Here is a 22,742-nt window from a genome sequence, read left to right on the forward strand (position 1 = left end):
TTTTTAAAGTTTCGGTTCCTTATTTTTTATCGTTTCATAATTTTTAGAAATCCAGTGCGACATCAGTTAGACCAATTTGCGGCAGCGTGTTGTGAATAGCTGAAAAATATAAATCAGGATGAACATAAGATGTGCAAGGGTAGGTTGAGTACATTTCGTGATATCTAGTAAAGTCTGGAACTTGAACAAGAAGCAAACTAATAAACAAAATATACTTGCTCAGATCCAGACCTTGGTCAGCTGGCCGGGGGAGCAGACCAAATTTCAGATTTTTTTGAATTTACTTTTTAACAAGGGCGGAGCGAATAATCGGATTAGATGGCCTTAATATCGAACGGAGCGAGACAAACGATTTTTTTGTAGGGGGAAATATGTGGAAAATCAAGATTTCGTGCTAGATTATACATTTTTTCCAATAAAACGGAGGGCGAACTTCAGAATCTGTCACCGAGTAATTCGACCAGAAGATAGTAAATAGGATAGTCCGAATTTCCTCTGACCATGTAATCTTCTTCTCTTTTATTTCAATTTTGATATGTCAGGATGTTGTCAGAATGATGTGCCATACAAAAAGTTTGAGATTCAGCAGTACTGCAGAGTACTTTCAAGTTAAAAATGTGCATGTCACATCTACTTAGTTCGATTCCAGAATCATTTTCCTGTATACTGATACCATATTTTCTACAAAAATTACACTTTTTATTGAAGTTTTGATCATTTTCCACCAGAGAGCCTGTTTTGTTGACATTTTGAATTGTAATAGAGAGTAGGTTACTTTTGGAAGAGATGGGTAGCGGACATTTAATTTTTCAGAGGAATTTTGAAATATCCTGTTAGGTTACAGTTTTAAAAATTGTTTCTGCTCTCTTCAGTTTCAAAATCCTGGAAAAAAAACCAGTGCATGTACATGTACGATAATCACAAATATGACAAAAATGACTCTCATAGGGAGAGTGGATAGCTCTACAGCAATATGCACATGCAAGTTATTAGGGTGTAGAATGATGAGTAAGAAATCATCGTCTGGAAGTGATATGTTGTAGAGAGAATGTAAAATAACAATAATTGTCTCAAATGATAATTCTAAAAACTGAAACGATTTCTTGAACATCTAAAAATCTAACCAATCTTGCTAAAGAAGATAGGAAGTATGTACAATGTTTACATTATGAAAATGTCACATTGCAATAAACGTCATCCCTTTTGCTTTTGTCCCAAAGTCAATTATGAAGACAAACAATATGGAAAGGCCAGAATTAAAGGTATATGGACAAATGCATATGGGGTTCAAAACACACATATATATTTTGATAATTATTCATATATTTTAATGATAATTTTATATCAAATTAATAGGAATAGTCAACGTTCTCGACTAAGTACTGAGCATGCCTTCAGCTATTTTTTATTTACAGTGAAACCTTATACTGGCAAAAAAAAAGAAACGCTGTGCTCATTTATAGGCAATGCTTACTTCATATTATGTTAATTTTGGCTTGGAAACATGATGATCATATGTTTGTGAAAAAACATTTGATTATCATACATGTATCATGCTTGTTTCATATGATTATCATATGTAATTATAATGCTGCAAACCATATGATTTTCATGTGTGGCACTATTGGCTTTGTACATTATATGCCTGTCTGTCTGTTGGTTGTTTACTTTATGCACAGTAATTAAAAAATACAGCTACTAATTTTGGGTTTAGGATCAAAATACCTTATGTTGCTGGTTCTTGTCTGAAACTTCCTCACTGTTTCTTAACACTACACAAAAATTTAATCGAAATGTAACTCCTTTTATATCATTCAATACATCTTTTATAACCTGTTAATATGTTTCTGGCAATTATTCAGCTCAGTGATATTCTATTACATGTATTTCTGCAATGATAAAATTAAGATCTACAAAAATGTAGTCTTCAAATGAACTAAAGATTTGAGGGACACCTTTTTGGCCTTGAAAGATGTTTTATAATAAATTTCCATTTAGGGAATGAAGTTCAGGCAGTAATGTGTCCAGAAGCATTGATTGTGCTAAGTAGGTTATCAATCGAAATCTCCATCCTATTGGTTGACATTCAGTTTATACATATAAGGAAAAATAGTTATAAAATGTATGGGAAATGCAAATGTATGATAATAGTTTTATTTTTCATCATGTAATCTTTAAACTTTTGTTCATGCTACAATTTTCACAAGAATCAAAACCCCCATTGCCAACAGCACTTTGATTATATACTTCTTGAAAGTCCTTGCCTGCATTTTTCAATCAAATTTCAGAATCTTTTACAGTTTTACAAATTACAAAGGGGGTCACCCCCAAAAAAATGTTTGTATACTTCAATTGAGTTTCAAAATATTGTGAGATATTGTGTCCATAATGAACTGTAAGTCCCTTTGTTTAATGTGTCAAAAACTACATGTAATATTGTGTCCACACTTGCCTCAAGTGAACAGAGTTTAACTGATTTGGGACATATCATAATGCAATCGGCGAAGCTTTTTATTGCATTTTAACAAAGGGGGATGGTTTCTCTGAAAATATGCTTTCAACAAATGTCATGAAACTTTAAGATATTCTTTGCATCCATGGTTACAGGATCACTTTCATTTTCCATAAAATTCTAATTTTCTATTTTTTCAATTTTTGACAGGTTTCAGGTTTTTCTGTTTTCACACTCTAACTGAAATATCCTTTCAGCAAATGCAACAAAACTTTAGGGTATTCTTTGTATCCATTGTCAAAGGCTTCTTTTTGTTTTTTTTTTTTTATAAAGTTTTGATTTCACGTTTTCGATTTTTGGCACTTTGGCAGGATGATTTTTCCGTTTGCACTCTAACTGAAAATAAAACCGCTTTCAGTAAATGCATCAAAACTATAGGATATTCTTTGTATCAATGGTCCTTGGCTCCCATTTGTTTTGTATAAAATTTTGATTTCATGTTTTTGATTTTTGGCTTTTTGTCATAAAATATCTTTCTGGTTTTTCTGTTTTTGCGCTCTAACTAAAAACCTCAAAACTCTGAGGTATTCTTTGTTTCCATTGCCATAGATTCCCTTTCGTATTCTAGGAAGATTCTATTTAAAGTTTTCCATTTTTGTCACTTATTCATAAAAAAAGCATGGTGGTTCTTTCCGTTTTTTGCACTCTAAATGAAAAGCACTTTCAGTCAACAGGTGTATCATGCACTCATGACACAGCTCTTTATTGAGTTATGATACTTTATTAGTAAAAAATGGGGGATTTCCCACTTTTGCACATTCATTTGGAAATACTTCCATGACCGCGATGAATTTCAGCAGTTTTTATGTATTTTGGATGATACATTTTTGACTTGTGGGACTTTCTTTTTACAATAATTGAGCAATTACCATTTTTCAGATCTCCTCAAAAACACTTCTATCAGTTGCTGTGAAATTTCCTTTGATTTATGCTTCAGAGTATGACCTGAACAGTTGTATCTAGCTGCAGTCTGCAGAGCATTTTATTTAGCCATGCTATTACAGTAAGCCTGTAGTTATTTTTTGTTAGAGGATACTTTGTTCATATATATCTTTCTAAATTTGTATATCTTTGTGATGACAGATAACCAGATAATGAAATTCTTACTTAGGCATTCTATGTATTACACAGTTAATGTTAAAATACATGTATAAAGTTAATCAGTGATACTTCTATCTAATCTACAGCCAGACGACCTGATGAATATGCAGCATTGTAACTTGCTATGTCTTCCAGAGAACTATCAGATGAAGTACTATTTCTATCATGGCTTGTCTTGGCCACAGGTAATCACTAAATCACAGCAGTCAGCTGTATTGATAGGGCAATTTCTATATGCATGCAATATGAGGTGTTATAAACAGTGTCTCTTGTATGTTTTTTTTACAATAACAGAAATTACTTACATATTTACAATTGTGCAGTATATTGTATGTTGCTATTAAAAAAAGGTCATGTTGCAACAGTTTAGGAATTGGGAGGCCAAAAACAAACTTTGAATAAAATGTGTAAAGTTACTTATATCTGTCCTTTTCTATGGGGCTTAATTTTAAGTTTTGAATCCTTGTGGTTTTTTTATGTGCAGGATGTAAAATGTTTTGGGTCCTTTTTTCAAGTTGGTCCAAATTGATGTCCAAAATTTTACTTAGTTTGTTTTCATAAATAAAATCTACCTCTTATGGTCTTTGATATGCTGAACTTAATTATGTCTTTAGACTTTGTAATTTAAAACTTGTTTTTTTAAGTCATTTACATTGTCTTATGATTGAGGTTTAACTATAACTGTTCTGTCCTAGACAATACTGCAAGGTTAAGTACATATATAACGATGGAAGTCACTTGATAGAAAGTTTGGGAGATGAGATCCACTCAAAGGTATTTTAGGTACTGTACAACTGTATTTCCTAAGGTGAAAATCAGTTTTTTTATAAGAATGGCAGAAACTGAAAAAAAAATACTTGGGATGACAGTGAATAAAAATACAGGCCTTGATACACATTTTGCTTTATTAATGACAGAAATAAACAGTATTTGATTGTTTTTCAGTTATCCTATGTGGCTGAAGATGAAGATGGGAAAATTGTTGGTTATGTTCTTGCAAAAATGTAAGGTTTATAATAAGCTGGGTGATCTGGGTCAAAGGGTCAACTCAAGCTTTCTTTTTTGTGTGTCCATCCAACTTTTTTCAAAACACAGGGAAGTACTAATAGTTGTTTATGGACATCTTTTAAGATTATTAACTACAGCATCTATTATTTCAACCAAATGGTTGGCTGTTTGCCAATTTTTGTAGTTCAGCTCTTGTGTAACTTTACATAGTATTAAGCAAAGTAATTCATTTTTGGTTTTGACTTAAGTTTCTCTTTTCAATGACTATTGCAGCATAAAGCTTTCACTTAAAACCCAATTTGAAAACACTTTGTGTTTGGTATTTTTGCAATTGATTTGTTAGCCCTTACCAAACGTAGCAGGAATGTTAAAAAATATTTGGGGTCTTTTTTTTGTTCTTTTGAAATAAATTGGCAAGCCATGGAGATAGTTTTTGATCCTAATTAAGTAAAGTGCATGAAACAAATATGTCTAATATTTAAAGAGTTAAAAAATTTTGTCAGCATTCTAACATGCATTTAATCACATTCAAAATTTATGAATGTTTTTTTTTTAACCATACAGAGCATTTTAGTATGTAATTGTACATTCTTAACCTGTTTGAGAAATAAAATGATATATTTTGAATAAAAATTTCCATCCTGGGGGATTATTGTCTCTTTGACATATTCACCATATCCATTCTCGTTATATAATTTTAGGTAAACATTTTTTAGTTATTGCATTATACACTTAATCTCCCATTGGTCAGATGTTAATACATATTTATTTTAACAGTCACTACAACTATTCTTTCCTAGACAATACTGTCATAGGTGATGCTGAGTCTGGAAGAATACTACCACTGATGTAAATCAGTCTGAAATGTGTGGCTTCTGATTGTGTCTCCCATAGACAAGTTTCACTATGATGTACAGTTTTGTCAGAATGTGGGAGAAAAGGATATTTTCATGTTTTTACAGTGCTTTCATGATGTGTTGCTTTCTGTACTTTAAGGAAAAGCTGTAGATATTTTTCTTGCATTTCAGGGAAGAAGATCCTGAGGATTCAGTTCAGCATGGTCATATTACTTCACTAGTAAGAAATAATTAAAAAGATTGCCCATATTAACCCTTTACCATTATTATACGACCGCAAAGAATTTGGGGACATATGTTGGTATGGTGTTGTCCGTAGATACTTGGTTTTCATGCAATAACTTAGTATTGGTTGATCTTTATAGAGTTCTAAACCACAAAAGAAAGCTTGGTATTGATTTTCGGGAGTTATATCCCCAACCATTTTAGAATTAGGGGCAAAAAAGGGGCCTAAGACAAGCATTTCATAGAGTTTAACTATTTAACTCCAATAAAAGCAGAGGAATGTCTATGGTATTGTTTCACAATATTCTATACCACAATGGTCCGATTTGGATTGATTTTTGGGATAAAGGCTTGAACATTTCAGAAATCAGGGGTGAAAAAGGCCAGAAATTTGCATTTTTGTGATGTTCAGACAATAACTAGACTATTAGTGAATGTTATTTTTTTAAATTGTAATACAAGGTGTTATACCACAAAAAAAGACTGGAATTGATTTTTGGGGACATTTGAGCCAAGTAAGAATAAGGAGCCACAAACGGGCCAGAAACAAGCATTTTTTTCTGCTATCTTGACGATAGCTTGTTTACTGGTATATGTATTTCTGATCTGATTTTGACTTTTTTTTATTAGATATCTTATGAAAATCCAGATGTCTTTTACAGTTTTTGAGTTATAAGGGGCCAAAAGGGACCAGGCCATAAAAAATGGGCTTTTTTATTTTTGGTACAATTTTGAAACACAAGAGGAGTAGTATGCTTACCAAATTGACCCTATCATTGAGGTTAATTAGGTTGAAAGTGATCCATGAATGCATCCTGAAGCAGACCTTTATACTTAAATTGAAGCTCAAAATATTGTGTCCAAATGTGTTCATAGTGGTATGTCAAAATCTATTATTGTGCCACATTTGCCTCAGGTGGACAGAGTTCAACTGGCATTATGCTGCACTTGGCAAAGCTTTTTATATTCATCATAATGACACACTATCTACAAATTGTTTTTAAAGATTTGTTAAAAACAGTTGCATTCCAACATATTTAATATAAACTTACTGGCCTATGGAAATGGTAAAGTAATGAATTGAAGAATAATCAAGACCATACAATATCTATGATAAGTTGTAATACATACACCAAGTTATATGTGTGATGAACCACATCAGTTCACAACCATAATGTGTTGTACCAGTAATCAGAATTATAGCATTGTTATTGAAAAGAAATATCAGGGGGGTGTTCAAAGTGTATTTTTATACAAACTTTATATATTGTTTCTGAACCAAACTTCTGTTATTTTCACGTTAGAATTAGAAATACTTGTTCTTTAGCCCAACTGATAATTATATTTTCAGGCTGTCAAACGTTCCCACAGACGATTAGGTTTAGCCCAGAAGTTAATGGACCAAGCATCAAGGGCTATGGTTGAATGTTTTGATGCTCAATATGTTTCGTTACACGTCAGAAAAAGCAACAGGGCAGCATTACATCTGTACACAAATACACTAAAGTTCTCGTAAGTATCCCACAGTAACCTTACATATTATAATACCAGTAGTGACTCTTATGGACATTAATTGAAAAGAGGGTTATGTTTTTGTAATGCTTTAAAGATTGATTAGATACAAACATTATGTTATTGTACACCAGTAGTAGAATATTTCTCACCATTCATTGAAATCCAATATGGCCAAAAGGGGGACCAAAAACAAGCTTTTTCATGATGTCTGGATAATAACTTGATTGATTGTCAATAGATCTCTTTAAAATTGTACAACAAGGTGTCATACCACAAAAGCTGGGATTTTGGGATTGTAACTTGAACCATTTAGGAAATAGTGTCCAAAGAGGAAGGCTGAGGTTGATTTTGGGGGTCTTAAGAATGAGGTGCCAGAAAAAGGGACCACAAACAAACTCTTTCAGGATGTCCAGACAAAAACTTGATTATAAGTGAATGTATCTCTTTGAATTTGTATCATTGGGTGCCATACCACCAGAGGTGGGATTGATTTTTGGATTTTATAAATTAGCAATAGAAACAAGCATTTTCATGGTTAGGACAATAACTTGACTATAAGTGAATGGATCTCTTTGAAATTATATCACAAGGTGCTCTGCTACAAACAGATTGCTGGGATTGATTTTTAGAGTTTTGACTTGAACTGATAAGGAATGAGAGACCAACATGAGGCCAGAAGCAAGCATTGACTTGAACTGATAAGGAACAAGAGACCAACAAGAGGCCAAAAACAAGCATTGACTTGACCTGATAAGGAACAAGAGACCAACAAGAAGCCAAAAACAAGCATTGACTTGAACTGATAAGGAATGAGAGACCAACATGAGGCCAGAAGCAAGCATTGACTTGAACTGATAAGGAACAAGAGACCAACAAGAGGCCAAAAACAAGCATTGACTTGAACTGATAAGGAACAAGAGACCAACAAGAGGCCAAAAACAAGCATTGACTTGACCTGATAAGGAACAAGAGACCAACAAGAAGCCAAAAACAAGCATTGACTTGAACTGATAAGGAATGAGAGACCAACAAGAGGCCAGAAACAAGTATTTTTCAGATGTACAGTAAAAGATAATGGATCTCTTTGATATTGTACCAAAGGTACCATATCCCAAAAGGAAGGTTGGGATTAATTATACCCCTGCATGTAAATTATAGGGGGTTGTGTAGGAATCGGTATGTCTGTCTGTCAGTTTGTGCAGATCCGTGTCCTAGCAATAACTTTGTTATTCTTTGATATAAGCATACCATATTTGGCACATGGGTGTTCCACCATGAGATGATGTGTCACATACTTTTTTGACAGCTGAATGACCTTGACCTTTGAACTCAAGTTCAAATTATTGGATTTATAATATTCTTATCATATTTCATGTGATTTTGTACTTGAATGATTTTTCACCCTAACAATAGAGCCTTTAGTTTATGATCTCTTACCGTCTCGTAAAAAGTAAAAAAAGTTAGTACAAATCAAAATTAACACTGCAAGTACACGATTTCTGTACCAGTTCTTGTATGTTTTAGAAAAATAAATTGGTCAGTATAACTTCAATTTTTAATCTAGTAACATAGAACTCAGGCTGTATTAATAAAACATCAAAAAATTATAATGCATTCAGTCTGTTTTAACTTTACAATTGGTTTGGCAGAATGACTCGCCATAATAAATTCGAATGAAAACTAATCCCAAGTGCCTTTTAGCTCACCTGGACCAAAGGTCCCAGTTAGCTTATGCCATCACTTTGTGTCCGTTGTCCATAAACTTGTCACATTTTGTTCAACATACGTGAAAACACCTGACCAATTTTAACCAAACTTGGTAGAAAGGATGTATACAAGAGCCTTTACAAATATCTCTATTTGGTTTTGTTTGACTAAACAAAATGGCTACCTGAGACCATTTAAGCTTCTGATCGGCCAATAATCTTAAAATTAACTCCTCTGAAACCACAGGTGCCAATGTCTTGAAACTTGATAGGGTTAATAACCTTCATGTCCTCTACAAACAATCACCTTTTTTTGTGGCTCAGGTAGCTCAGCTGGTGGCTGCGGCCACTCAAATTTGTCATTGAAACCATCTGGTGAAACATATTTTGGCCTGTATCTTTGCTTAACTCAGCCAATAGTGACCAAACATGGCAGAAATAATGAAAGGGACAACTTTTAACATCTGATAAAAATTTGATTCTGCATGATGTAACAAAATACTGTATAAGATTTAATGATTAAATGTTATGGCCACATGATTTCAAGTTCTTCTGGTTAGGGATTCAGGTATTATAGAGCTGTATGAATATTCAATAACATGATTTTGATTGAAGTAACTTTCTTATTTACTTAGTAATGACTGTTTGACTTCTGTTAAGTATGTGTGTTGATCAATTTTCAGAATAAGTGAAATAGAACCTAAGTACTATGCTGATGGTGAGGATGCCTATGCCATGAGGAGGAATCTACAGGAGTTTAAAGATAAGGTATGAATTCAAGGGGCTAATAAATCAAAATATGCTTGTAATCAAATGGGGAAATGGATGATGAGCATTGATCTGTTTTTTTCTATTTTTTTATCAAGACTTAGTTATTTATCTCAAAGAACTATGTCATAAAAGAAGTAGAATGCAGATCTTATACAACTAACTTTGTTTTGTCAATGAATATATCCTTGAGAATGTTTTGGTCATGGTTTTGTCAATGGATATATCCTTGAGAATGTTTTGGTCATGGTTTTGTCACTGGATATATCCTTGAGAATGTTTTGGTCATGGTTTTGTCACTGGATATATCCTTGAGAATGTTTTGGTTAGGATATATGTTTAATAGTATTCACTATTAAAATGTTTGCAGAACTTACATGTAGTGTTTTTCATTTTTTGCAAAGATACCACTAAAATACTGTCTTTACTGTATCAATGATCAGGATAAGTTGATGTTTTATCCAGGGGATAGAATAGATGACGTTGAAATATATTTATGTAAATTTTATTTGTGATTTTTTGTTTTTCAAATATACGAAAAATCCTTTTCAAAGATTTTTTTTTCTTTTTTTTTGGATGTTATATATTAGTTTTGCAATTTTTATACGTGTTACATTGGTATGGTGCAATCGTTGTCTGTGTTATTGTCGTCCATAGACATTGGGTATTTGTGTGTTAACTTGAGTATTACTTGATTGATCTATATAAAACTTTATAACAAGGTTTCAAACCACAAAAGGAGAGTTTGTGTTATTTGGGGGTTATAACCCAACCATTTTAGGTTACGGACCACCAATTCAACCAATGAGCATTCGGAACGTACGCAAAAATAGTCCTACGCAAAAATTACCCCTGTTCCTCATAGTGCTGTGAAAAAAGTTCTCATCTTATTTAAAAAATTTAAACAGTTTCTGAAAGGAAAAACATTTCTGTACATTTTATAGGTGCATTTTGCTTCTTGTGATGTGAAGCCTAATCTCCATAATGATTTTTAAATATACCCCTATCTTGTGAAAACACTGGGATTTCCCATGCTATTTATAGACCCTTCACTTCCGGTGACCAGTACTGCACTGCAAGTCTGCTAACCCCACATGCCATTCTGAGGATTGTGAGCTGACATATGTAGAATCATGCTGATATATAGTCCTCTGCAGGTTAAAGTTAAGGTAAAGTCCAGAGAAGCCATTGAATATTGTGAAATTAGCATAGAAGCCTATGGAAAGTGGAATTAGTGGTTTTTAGCCTTAAGATGAAGCCATGGCAAAATGAAAAGTTTCTTGAAATAGCTTTAAACTACTTGAAGATCTTGTTAACTTTGCCATGAGAGGAATACACTACAAAAATCCTTCAAAATATGCATTTTTTTAAGTTATAGGTCCAAATTATGGAAAATTGGTCTTTTTGGCTGATTTTTATGTCCTATCTTGTAAAAAGTGTAGAAAATTTAGTAAAAATATCAAATATTAAACTTTGAGGGCTATATTTACCTAACTATGGTGGTAATAAGCACTTGAAATCAAGTTTTGTGTAGATTTGAGCAAAAATTAGGTTAGAAATGAGGAAAAACTCACTTTCATTACTGCGGTTAAGGCCATATCAGCATTCCCCTATGGCAACATGGAAAATCCATTATTGAGTACTTTTTTTGCTTTAGGTGCCCTTTACTGGTCATGTTTTAATGTGAAAACACTGTATTTACAAATTTAAAGCCAAATATATCACCTTTTGTGAAAATTTAAAGATTTAGGATTTTTGACATGTGATCAAGAAAAAGGGGGAGGCATGTCAGAAATAAATTTTTAAAAATAGACCAATTTCTCAGAAAATGATTACTTTTGAAACTATTTCTTCATTAATATTGTTAAAAAACAAGTTGTGATTGATATTTTTTATTTGAAAAGTCAGAAAAAGTTCTTTGCAAATATTTAATGCATTTAAGTATGGTAGAATATTGTCACTTTTTTGCTTGCACAACTTGGTTACCCTATATTTAAAAATCAAATATTTAAAAAAGTGCTTGTCACATTTCACTGAAACTTTGCAAATGCATTCAGTATATGTGTAGGAAGATACCTGATAGTTATTTATTTTTTCTAAGACAAAAAGTGACTCTTTAGGTTACAGACCACCAATTCAACCAATGAGCATTCGGAACGTACGCAAAAATAGTCCTACACAAAAATTACCCCTGTTCCTCATAGTGCTGTGAAAAAAGTTCTCATCTTATTTTAAAAATTTAAACAGGTTCTGAAAGGAAAAACATTTCTGTACATTTTATAGGTGCATTTTGCTTCTTGTGAAGCCTAATCTCCATAATGATTTTTAAATATACTCCTATCTTGTGAAAACACTGGGATTTCCCATGCTATTTATAGACCCTTCACTTCCGGTGACCAGTACTGCACTGCAAGTCTGCTAACCCCACATGCCATTCTGAGGATTGTGAGCTGACATATGTAGAATCATGCTGATATATAGTCCTCTGCAGGTTAAAGTTAAGGTAAAGTCCAGAGAAGCCATTGAATATTGTGAAATTAGCATAGAAGCCTATGGAAAGTGGAATTAGTGGTTTTTAGCCAATTAGTGGCCAACAAGTAGCCTAAAACAAGTGTTTCCTAGAAATTCAGTTAATTGAATTAAATTGCCCTTTTTGATGTTTTTTGTACTATTTTTAATGTTATTTCTTCTAATTATCTTCTCCTCTGACACTACTTGACAAATTGAAACCAAAATTTGGTATGAATGTTCCTTGCGGTATCCTGCATAGAAAAAATTTAGAAATTTTTTATCTGTGCAAAAACATTGCTGCCATTACTAAAAGTAGAACACAGGAGTCAGATGGTAGTTTTTTGCATATATCTCCAAACCATTAGGTTTAGCCAAATTCTGACGTGGATAAAAGTATTCAGCATGATGAGATCTATCTGTGGTCAAAATTTCATTTTAATCTGTTAAGCCATGTTGGAGTTACTGCCCTTTTTCGACATTTTTTGTGGTTTTTAATGTTATTTCTTTCAAAAATCTTCTCCTGTGACACTACTTGACCAATTGGAACCAAACTTGGTATGAATGTTCCTTGGGGTGTCCTGCATAGAGCTGATTTGGGGATTTTTGATCCGTCAAAATTGTTAGACAACTTCTTGTTAAATTTATTGCCTCTGAAAGACAAAATTTAAGCAGGTGAGCAATTCAGGTTCCTGGGAGTCTCCTGTTTTACTTTTGGTCAGATTTTGAATTTTTTTTTATTGGATTCCTTATGAAAATCCCTACCTGCATATTTCAATGACATATCAGATATCTAAGGTTTTCAAGTTATAAGAGTCAAAGGGGCCACTCCCCAAGAAAATCTACTTCACATTTTTTGGTCTGATTTTGAAAATTTTTAATTGAATTTCAAGTTTTGTGCTATATTGTGTCCACCCAGTTGTTGTGTCCATAATGAATTGTAAGTCTTTATGCTTAAGTGGGTCAAAACTAATATTGTGTCCACACTTACCCTAACTGTTCAGGGTTCGACCTTTGCAGTTTTATCATGCTGTGATCCATGAAGCTTTTTATTAGAAAGTATTGTCATCAGTAATATCAAAAACAAGATTAACTTTTCCACAGACATACTTGATCTGATAAACACAAGTGCAAAGATGAATTTCAATGACTACCAGTTTTTGTTTTTTTGTTTATTTGCTACCTAGATATCCGATTAAAGAGAAGTAATTTTATACCCATTTCAAATTAGTTAAGCAGACGCTATGTGCTTACATCATACGAAATATTTTTACTTGATTAGGGTTTAGTAATAGGGTGGAGAATATTGTGGGAGGAGTTAGTTGTTTAGATCTAGAGAGAGAGAGAGAACAAGCTTTAACATCTACATTGAATTGGAACATCAAAATTAATTATGTAAATAGTGAACTTCATTTTTGGATGTAGTTTTGTTGCTGCAAAGGGTGACAAAACATATAACACAGTATAGAAATGTCTTACATAGTTCCTTTCACAAAGGTCATATTATAATAATAACAAAACATACAACACAGTATAGAAACGTCTTACATAGTTCCTTTCACAAAGGTCATATTATAATAATAGTAATAGCAAAGGGTGACAAAACATACAACACAGTATAGAAACGTCTTACATAGTTCCTTTCACAAAGGTCATATTATAATAATAACAAAACATACAGCACAGTATAGAAACGTCTTACATAGTTCCTTTCACAAAGGTCATATTATAATAATAACAAAACATACAACACAGTATAGAAACGTCTTACATAGTTCCTTTCACAAAGGTCATATTATAATAATAACAAAACATACAACACAGTATAGAAACGTCTTACATAGTTCCTTTCACAAAGGTCATATTATAATAATAACAAAACATACAACACAGTATAGAAACGTCTTACATAGTTCCTTTCACAAAGGTCATATTATAATAATAACAAAACATACAACACAGTATAGAAACGTCTTACATAGTTCCTTTCACAAAGGTCATATTATAATAATAACAAAGCATACAGCACAGTATAGAAACGTCTTACATAGTTCCTTTCACAAAGGTCATATTATAATAATAACAAAACATACAACACAGTATAGAAACGTCTTACATAGTTCCTTTCACAAAGGTCATATTATAATAATAACAAAACATACAACACAGTATAGAAACGTCTTACATAGTTCCTTTCACAAAGGTCATATTATAATAATAACAAAACATACAACACAGTATAGAAACGTCTTACATAGTTCCTTTCACAAAGGTCATATTATAATAATAACAAAACATACAACACAGTATAGAAACGTCTTACATAGTTCCTTTCACAAAGGTCATATTATAATAATAACAAAACATACAACACAGTATAGAAACGTCTTACATAGTTCCTTTCACAAAGGTCATATTATAATAATAACAAAACATACAACACAGTATAGAAACGTCTTACATAGTTCCTTTCACTAAGGGCATATTATAATAATAACAAAACATACAACACAGTATAGAAACGTCTTACATAGTTCCTTTCACAAAGGTCATATTATAATAATAACAAAACATACAACACAGTATAGAAACGTCTTACATAGTTCCTTTCACAAAGGTCATATTATAATAATAACAAAACATACAACACAGTATAGAAACGTCTTACATAGTTCATTACACAAAGGTCATATTATAATAATAGTAATAGCAAAGGGTGACAAAACATATAACACAGTATAGAAACGTCTTACATAGTTCCTTACACAAAGGTCATATTATAATAATAACAAAACATACAACACAGTATAGAAACGTCTTACATAGTTCCTTACACAAAGGTCATATTATAATAATAACAAAACATACAACACAGTATAGAAACGTCTTACATAGTTCCGTTCATTACACAAAGGTCATATTATAATAATAGTAATAGCAAAGGGTGACAAAACATACAACACAGTATAGAAACGTCTTACATAGTTCATTACACAAAGGTCATATTATAATAATAACAAAACATACAACACAGTATAGAAACGTCTTACATAGTTCCTTTCACAAAGGTCATATTATAATAATAACAAAACATACAACACAGTATAGAAACGTCTTACATAGTTCATTACACAAAGGTCATATTATAATAATAACAAAACATACAACACAGTATAGAAACGTCTTACATAGTTCCTTTCACAAAGGTCATATTATAATAATAACAAAACATACAACACAGTATAGAAACGTCTTACATAGTTCCTTACACAAAGGTCATATTATAATAATAACAAAACATACAACACAGTATAGAAACGTCTTACATAGTTCATTACACAAAGGTCATATTATAATAATAACAAAACATACAACACAGTATAGAAACGTCTTACATAGTTCCTTTCATTACACAAAGGTCATATTATAATAATAACAAAACATACAACACAGTATAGAAACGTCTTACATAGTTCCTTTCACAAAGGTCATATTATAATAATAACAAAACATACAACACAGTATAGAAACGTCTTACATAGTTCATTACACAAAGGTCATATTATAATAATAACAAAACATACAACACAGTATAGAAACGTCTTACATAGTTCCTTTCACAAAGGTCATATTATAATAATAACAAAACATACAACACAGTATAGAAACGTCTTACATAGTTCCTTACACAAAGGTCATATTATAATAATAACAAAACATACAACACAGTATAGAAACGTCTTACATAGTTCATTACACAAAGGTCATATTATAATAATAACAAAACATACAACACAGTATAGAAACGTCTTACATAGTTCCTTTCATTACACAAAGGTCATATTATAATAATAACAAAACATACAACACAGTATAGAAACGTCTTACATAGTTCCTTTCACAAAGGTCATATTATAATAATAACAAAACATACAACACAGTATAGAAACGTCTTACATAGTTCATTACACAAAGGTCATATTATAATAATAACAAAACATACAACACAGTATAGAAACGTCTTACATAGTTCCTTTCACAAAGGTCATATTATAATAATAACAAAACATACAACACAGTATAGAAACGTCTTACATAGTTCATTACACAAAGGTCATAATAATAGTAATTGAAGTGTTTCTAAGGAAGTAATCTAGTGCTTGTACCGTATAAATATCTTCATCTCGTTTTTTTTTTTTTTTTCAGGCAGTGAGCAAAGATTCTTCCTCAAAAGCAATAAAAGACACACCTCTAAAAAAAGATAAATCCAAGAAAGAAATTGACTCTTCAAAACCAGACTCTAAATCAGACAGTTCTAAAGAGAATAGAGAGCCTTGATATTGATGTGTTATATTCCTTTATTAAACTGTGAAAATTGTAATCAACAGGAAATGATCATGTGTTAGATTATCTAAATTTTTATTTCATTATTGTGTCAATTTTTCTTTTATTTCATATTGAATTAATTACATTTCAAGGTTTATTAAAGTCCTCTCATAAAAGCCTGTTCTTCATTTGGTATGTTTTTATTACAAAAATTATGCAAAGCATAGAAATTGATGCTTTTGAAATTTGTATTATTAATATGAATGTGTTAACTTATGAAGTATTTGATATAAATGCATATTCTTAAACAAAAGGTGTCCTTAATTAGGGCCACACCACAAACTGTAATCAGACCAGAAAGTTGTTGCATACCATGGATGGTGGTCTTTGACCCTTAACTTTGTCCTCAATGTCAAGGTAATAATTGCATGACAGGTTGATTAGGGCTATATCTTTGTATACCACCTGCATTTTGGGAGGTGTAAAGTAATTATGCTGTCTGTCTGTTCATCTGTCCCCAGTTCTAATCTGCAACTCCTTTAATACTGGTAACTTCTGAATGGAATTTGATGAAACTTTCACAAATTCTTTATACCATGATGCAATTATTCACCTCCTATTATGTTTTTTCATCGGACTAATATTTGGGGTTTCCTGATGCTGAATATGGATTTCATCATTGGACAACCAAGATGGAACTATCTTCTAATCTGCAACTACTGAAAAACTGCTAAATGGAATTTGAGGAAACTTTCATACATCCTTTATCACATATAACCTCCTATTTTGTTTTGCCATCTGAATGACTTAATGGGTTTCCAATATAATTTCTAGAAAGAAGAGCAGGGTGTATCAGCAGGTGAGTTTTGCTCTAGTTTGTCTTTCAGAGTATGCTTTTGATATTGGGGATGAGGGTAGATCAGGAATGTGTAGCTACCATGGTTGGTCCCGTTGACCTTGAATTTTTTAAGATTTGGGATATGTCTTTCCAGTGTGTTGATACTTTTCTTTGATCTGATGAATATGTCAATGTGACTTGGTTTTATTACCTAGAGAATTAATAGATGATTTCAGTAAGATTAAGTGTGAAACTCCATAAATGAAGTTGGTTGATGTTATTATGTTGATATGTAAAGGTTGTTACTAACTTCATTATATCTGTTTAATTTTAATACAGTTGACATTTAATGTTTTTGGTCATGTTAAGGGTTGGTGTGACATTTGATGTCCTACCTTCAAGTTAAGGACTGAGTTTATATTCCTGTTTTTTTGTAAGACAGCTGACAGTCTGTCCACAGGACTTATAACTCGAACTAGAGAGGCCATATTGCTCACCTGGTCAAAGAAGTCTTTTCAACCTTCTTAAGCAATAACTCAATACTTTTTACCCTACTGTATTATTGTCGTAGAATCATTCAATCGATAGAGAGCATTTTAGTTTTCCACTCTGTTTTCAAATTATAAAATAAATCTCTCGAAGTCATTTTCAGTAAGTTGAGGTAATAACAGAAAAAATATATGAAACATGCTAAACCATAAACAGAATGTGTATGGTTACATAGTACAAGAGAACCAACCATATCTCTAGCAGTAGTGGACGGATCTTTTTGAAAACATCTCAACATGCTGATCAATTTTACCCCTGCATGATTTTAACTATACCCAAACATTTTGGATTTATATGCAAAAATCTTACTTGACCACTATGGTCTATTTTTAGTAACAGTGCCCATGTTTTCCACCAGTTCAAAAATCCACACACACTGATTGTTAAAGATATCTGAAGGAACATTCTTGTAAGTTTGATAAGATGAAAGGCAATGGTTTCAGATGAGATTTTCAAAGTAAGAATTGGTAAAATTCCTTTTAAGAGGCAACATTGGTAACAGATCTTTATAAAGATTTTGGTGATTGTCTGTCTCACCATGCTGGTCAATTTTACCCTGTCAGATTTTTGTTCGACCCATTGGTTTTTGATATATTTGCAAAATTCCGTGATTTGACCCTAATCGTTTATTTTAGTGACAGCAACCATGTTCTTTACATGATCACACATATGGGTTGTTAAAGATAACATGAGGAACATTCAAGCAAAGTTTGGTTATAATCTGTTCGGTAGTTTCAGAGGAGAGGATGGTTGAAAAAGTTAATGGGCAACGTACACATAGTAATGGCAATTGCTTTGTAGGATTTTAAGTAATAGTTAATGGATGCTTGTTTTGATGGGATGAAGCTGTCTTGTTTTTGTTGTCTTCTAATTAATTGTAACTTAAAACGCTTATCTAAAGCTGATTATTTGATATTATAATTCAGCTTGTTTCATCACACTCTTCTTAGTATTTGGTTTAATTGCTTTTACCGGTATGTTTTTAATTTTGTTCACTCATGATGTGTTCCAGTTCATATTACTTTGCCACTTTATTGTCGCCCACAAAGGTCGTGAGGGGACATGGAAATGCCGGGCATCTGTCTGCATTTTCCGCACTTTTTTGTAAAGCTTTCACCAATTGATTTTAGATTTTGTATGTAGTCTTACTATGAGAAGTTAAGATTAAGTTCGACTTTGGTTACGGTTGAATGATTTTTACAGAAGTTATGGCCCTTTGACTTAGAAAATTTCAGTGAATTTAAAGTTTTCCTCACTTTTTTTTCGCGGGGGACATTGGAAAGCTGTTCTTTTATTGTATTATAAAAGTTGGGGTTATAGGACTTTATTTGATCTCAAAATGTTATGCAGTGGTACTGTCTACTTCATTATCAACTTGAATGTATATTATATAAAGCAACGATTTTTTTTTTTTATGAATTCAAACTGCATGTTTCTTACCACCAAAGGAAGATTGGGATTAATTGATAAGGTGTGTTGCCTCAAGATTTAGGAACTTGGAAGCCTAAAGGGAAAAAACAAAAAATTGATGCAACTTAAAATTGCTTTTTTGTTTAATTAGGTTTTGTTTTAAAGTCTTTCATTTAGTTCAACATCAACCTTGTCTCACTCTTAAGTGAGAGAAATGATTGTGAACATATCAATGATGGATGTTAAGTATTGCAGTATGACCCTTATCAGGAGATATTATTAATTAAGAATCATTAACAACTTTTTTTTACATTTTTGTCTACATTTTATATTTTGGCAAAACTGGAACTTTAAAACCAAATCAAAAATATCTGTTAAAATGATTATCATTTACAAAAAATATTATATGAAGTAGTCTTTAAATTTCAATAAACCAGTGAGGTCTGTAAACCCAAGCTATTGTATAGACAGTGACAGTACCATAAAATCATGTGAATGCATTTTTTTCAGTATTCAATCCCATGGTCACATACTTTCACATCATGACCTATTGTTTTTCTCAAAAGGGTATGTACATGTGATGCAATGTATAGTTTCTGTATTTTTACCTAAAATTACTGGTAATCACAATTATCCCTTTGAGGTAAGGAATCTAGCAGAACAATTTCATTGTGTCATTGTTGTTCACTAGAAACTAGAAAAATGCTTGTTTTTGGTTCCTAATGGGCCTTAACCTTAAAAAATCTAACCCAACCTTCCTTTGTGGCATAGAAGCTTGTATGAATCCCCCTTTTTTTCAATATAAAAATAAACAATTCAGAAACAAAAAATCTGAAATTTATAAAAATGGGAAGGGAATTTATGTCAATAGATATGAACAATTCACCAAAGTTTCATAAAAAAGCTGGTGAAAGCATTTTTGAGTTACTGCCTGAAATGCAGAAAATGGATGGACAGACGATATACCATAATACGTCCCGTCTTTGACAGCGTATAAAAACTGCAAAATGTTCGCAATAATTGTGTAATATCTAGAGATTAAAGCTCTATGCACACAAGATTAGGTTAACACTTGGAAGGACTATATACACAGCTGGACTGGGTGTCAGCGCAGTTAAGACTTTCTCGCTATATTTATAATAGTGAAACATTTAAAGGATTTTATATTTAAAATGCAAAATCAATGTTGAGATAAATTACTTTCATGTGCTTAGTTCCATAAATATATGAAACAGAACAGCAATGACTGTTTTTTTATTGTTTACTAAACCATGACCTTATTTTGTAAACTTGAGAAATATTCAATAATTCTGCGCATGCTCCAATAAATTGTATGTAGGTGTGAATTGAAGAATTATTTCAGTTGTTTATTTTTTTCAAATTAAAGATCAATGTATTTTTACTATCACTTTTTATTTGCAAATTTTTATCAAAAAAATTATGGGAAACATTGATTCTCCCTAACCATTTCAACAAATTTTCTTCAAATGAATGTAATTCAACTTTTATTATACGGCGGCTGTAATGTGGCACAAAAACATAGGTCACACGGACAGCGGTTCCTTGATTGTAATGAAGTAGGGTTTCATGGACACAATGGGAAGGACAATATAATGAACACTGAAGCAGGATTTATCTTTTTACTTGATGCAGTTTCAACATTTGCCCAGCTAAACATAAACATGTAAATAAAACGTTTTATTTTTTTATGTTATTAAAATGTTTTCCTTGATTTTTTTTTAAAAATGACATTAAATCTTAATTCCAATTAGATAAGCATCTAAAACCTAATAATTTCTAAAATTGTTTAAAATGCACATCTTTAAAAAGAAAACTTGTACTAAAAGAAAAAAGACTTGTTCAAATATACATAATCAAAATACTTTGGTATTTTCCAATTAAGTCCAATTCTGATAAAACTTGGATCTTAATACCCCAAAAAATCTATAATATACTTTATATTTACTGAAATAAAAGTCTGAACATCAAAGCCTTGATTGTAATTAAGATTTAAAGAAATCTTGTTTAAAAAAATGTGTATACATATTTTAAATCTATTTCATTTCATAATTTCTGTATAAAATGAATATTAATGTAAAATGAAAAAAAATGACATGATAAAACATTATATTGCATTAATTGTATATTTTTTGTTTCACTTCTCACACTCCCTACAATTTTACTCAAACTCCCTCTCATTTTTACACACACATCCCCCCACATTTTCACACCTGAAAGTGTTAACTTTGAGTATAAGATAAATACTGCACGACTAGCTTATAAATAAATCTTAATATTTACAATTGCAGATTTATTAAACATGTGCCATAAAAACAGAAGAAATCTATTTCATAAACCACAGTGTTTCAACACTTCTGACTTGTTACAGTGACAACATGTGAGTGTTAAAGACAAGTCTAAATGAATACTACAAAATACATGATCATCTCCTTTCAGTATGAATTCTAAACCTTGACATTAATAGTTTTGTTTACTTATTACACAGTATGAAATGAACTTATAAGTAGTTTGAAATATTTTTACACAACCACATTATGTTTAACAAACTTATGAATCTCATCACAAAAAGAATAGGTTACTCAAGAAAGAATTTATTTTAGAACAATAGATAACTGTGTTGATATGGCACAATGTATGAGGTATAACATTACATGTATATAAGCTATGACAAAGGTCTTTGGTGGCAGCCTGTAACAAATACCCTTGTACAACATAATAAATTTCCTCACCAAATTTCACAATAAGTTAAGCTCTCAAAATTTGTGCACCACAGTATAGCTGATGAGATTTCCCCAGATGAAATACACAACAAAAATGCAGCACAAATTATTTATATCACAGTGAAATAAAATTTACATCAATGGGGATAACCTCCTTACAATTGGAATGAGCCTTATATGGCATATTGAGTATAAGTACTTTAATATTTCTATTTATAGACATTAATTTGCATACAAAGTGATAATACTGTACATAATGACCATGACCCTATCTGCCTTATAAGTTTACACATTCACTTGTTATTAACTTTTTTTGGTACTTTTAAAAAGCTATTTTAAAATATCATATAAAAGATTCCAGATCTATAAATAAAATAAATGTATATAGCAGTTCTAACTTCACATACAACCTCTCCATGGTTAATACAATAAATAGTAAGAAAACTTTGTGTCCTCACTACAGTTTAACAATATAAAGATGACACTATGTAAGGAATGGTGGTATTGTGACGAACACTGACGTTAACACTGTAAGGCGGGTCTCTACTTCTCTAGCTGATTATTATTAGTCCCTCTGTCTAACACTGAAATATAGAATGAGGCAACTGTTACACAAGTCCTAACTTTATGAGAAATGCAACCAAATTCATCTAAGTTTCTCATCACATATAATTGTGC

General features: G+C 31.7%; 2 protein-coding genes across 11 annotated transcripts in view; one reads left to right on the forward strand and one right to left on the reverse strand.

The window, feature by feature from the left end:
* Window positions 1-20,731, forward strand: LOC148626771 (N-alpha-acetyltransferase 11-like). The gene is made up of 7 exons (XM_088587909.1): window positions 1-139; window positions 3,700-3,798; window positions 4,559-4,617; window positions 5,650-5,698; window positions 7,055-7,215; window positions 9,608-9,692; window positions 16,407-20,731. Exons 1-7 carry the CDS (start codon window positions 119-121, stop codon window positions 16,536-16,538), a joined length of 606 nt encoding a protein of 201 aa, XP_088444035.1. The 5' UTR covers window positions 1-118; the 3' UTR covers window positions 16,539-20,731.
* LOC148626772 (protein bicaudal D-like) overlaps window positions 20,720-22,742 on the reverse strand; it is a 16,648-nt gene continuing 14,625 nt past the window's right edge. For 7 of the 10 annotated variants that reach the window (XR_015923536.1, XR_015923467.1, XR_015923442.1 and 4 more), the window contains one exon: window positions 20,950-22,648. Coding sequence is in view for 2 of the 10 variants with exons in the window: in XM_088587781.1 (XP_088443907.1) it covers window positions 22,643-22,648 (6 nt within the window). In the remaining 8 variants the exon portion in view is untranslated. Of the gene's footprint in view, window positions 22,649-22,742 lie in introns of all 10 variants that reach the window. The other 3 variants (XM_088587579.1, XM_088587171.1, XR_015923466.1) reach the window with 3 other exon arrangements.

Source organism: Perna viridis, chromosome 1 (genome assembly GCF_037379345.1).
Source record: "Perna viridis isolate PV_CMFRI_1.1 ecotype Kerala chromosome 1, ASM3737934v1, whole genome shotgun sequence".
Classification (NCBI taxonomy): domain Eukaryota; kingdom Metazoa; phylum Mollusca; class Bivalvia; order Mytilida; family Mytilidae; genus Perna; species Perna viridis.

What these genes read in the sequence shown, in the direction of transcription:
- LOC148626771 (XM_088587909.1), top strand. Translation starts at nt 119, where the DNA reads ATGAACATAAGATGTGCAAGG. An exon ending in ATGGCTTGTCTTGGCCACAG is followed by an intron (nt 3,799 to 4,558) that starts GTAATCACTAAA and finishes ATTGTTTTTCAG; the next exon opens with TTATCCTATGTGGCTGAAGA. An exon ending in TACAGGAGTTTAAAGATAAG is followed by an intron (nt 9,693 to 16,406) that starts GTATGAATTCAA and finishes TTTTTTTTTCAG; the next exon opens with GCAGTGAGCAAAGATTCTTC.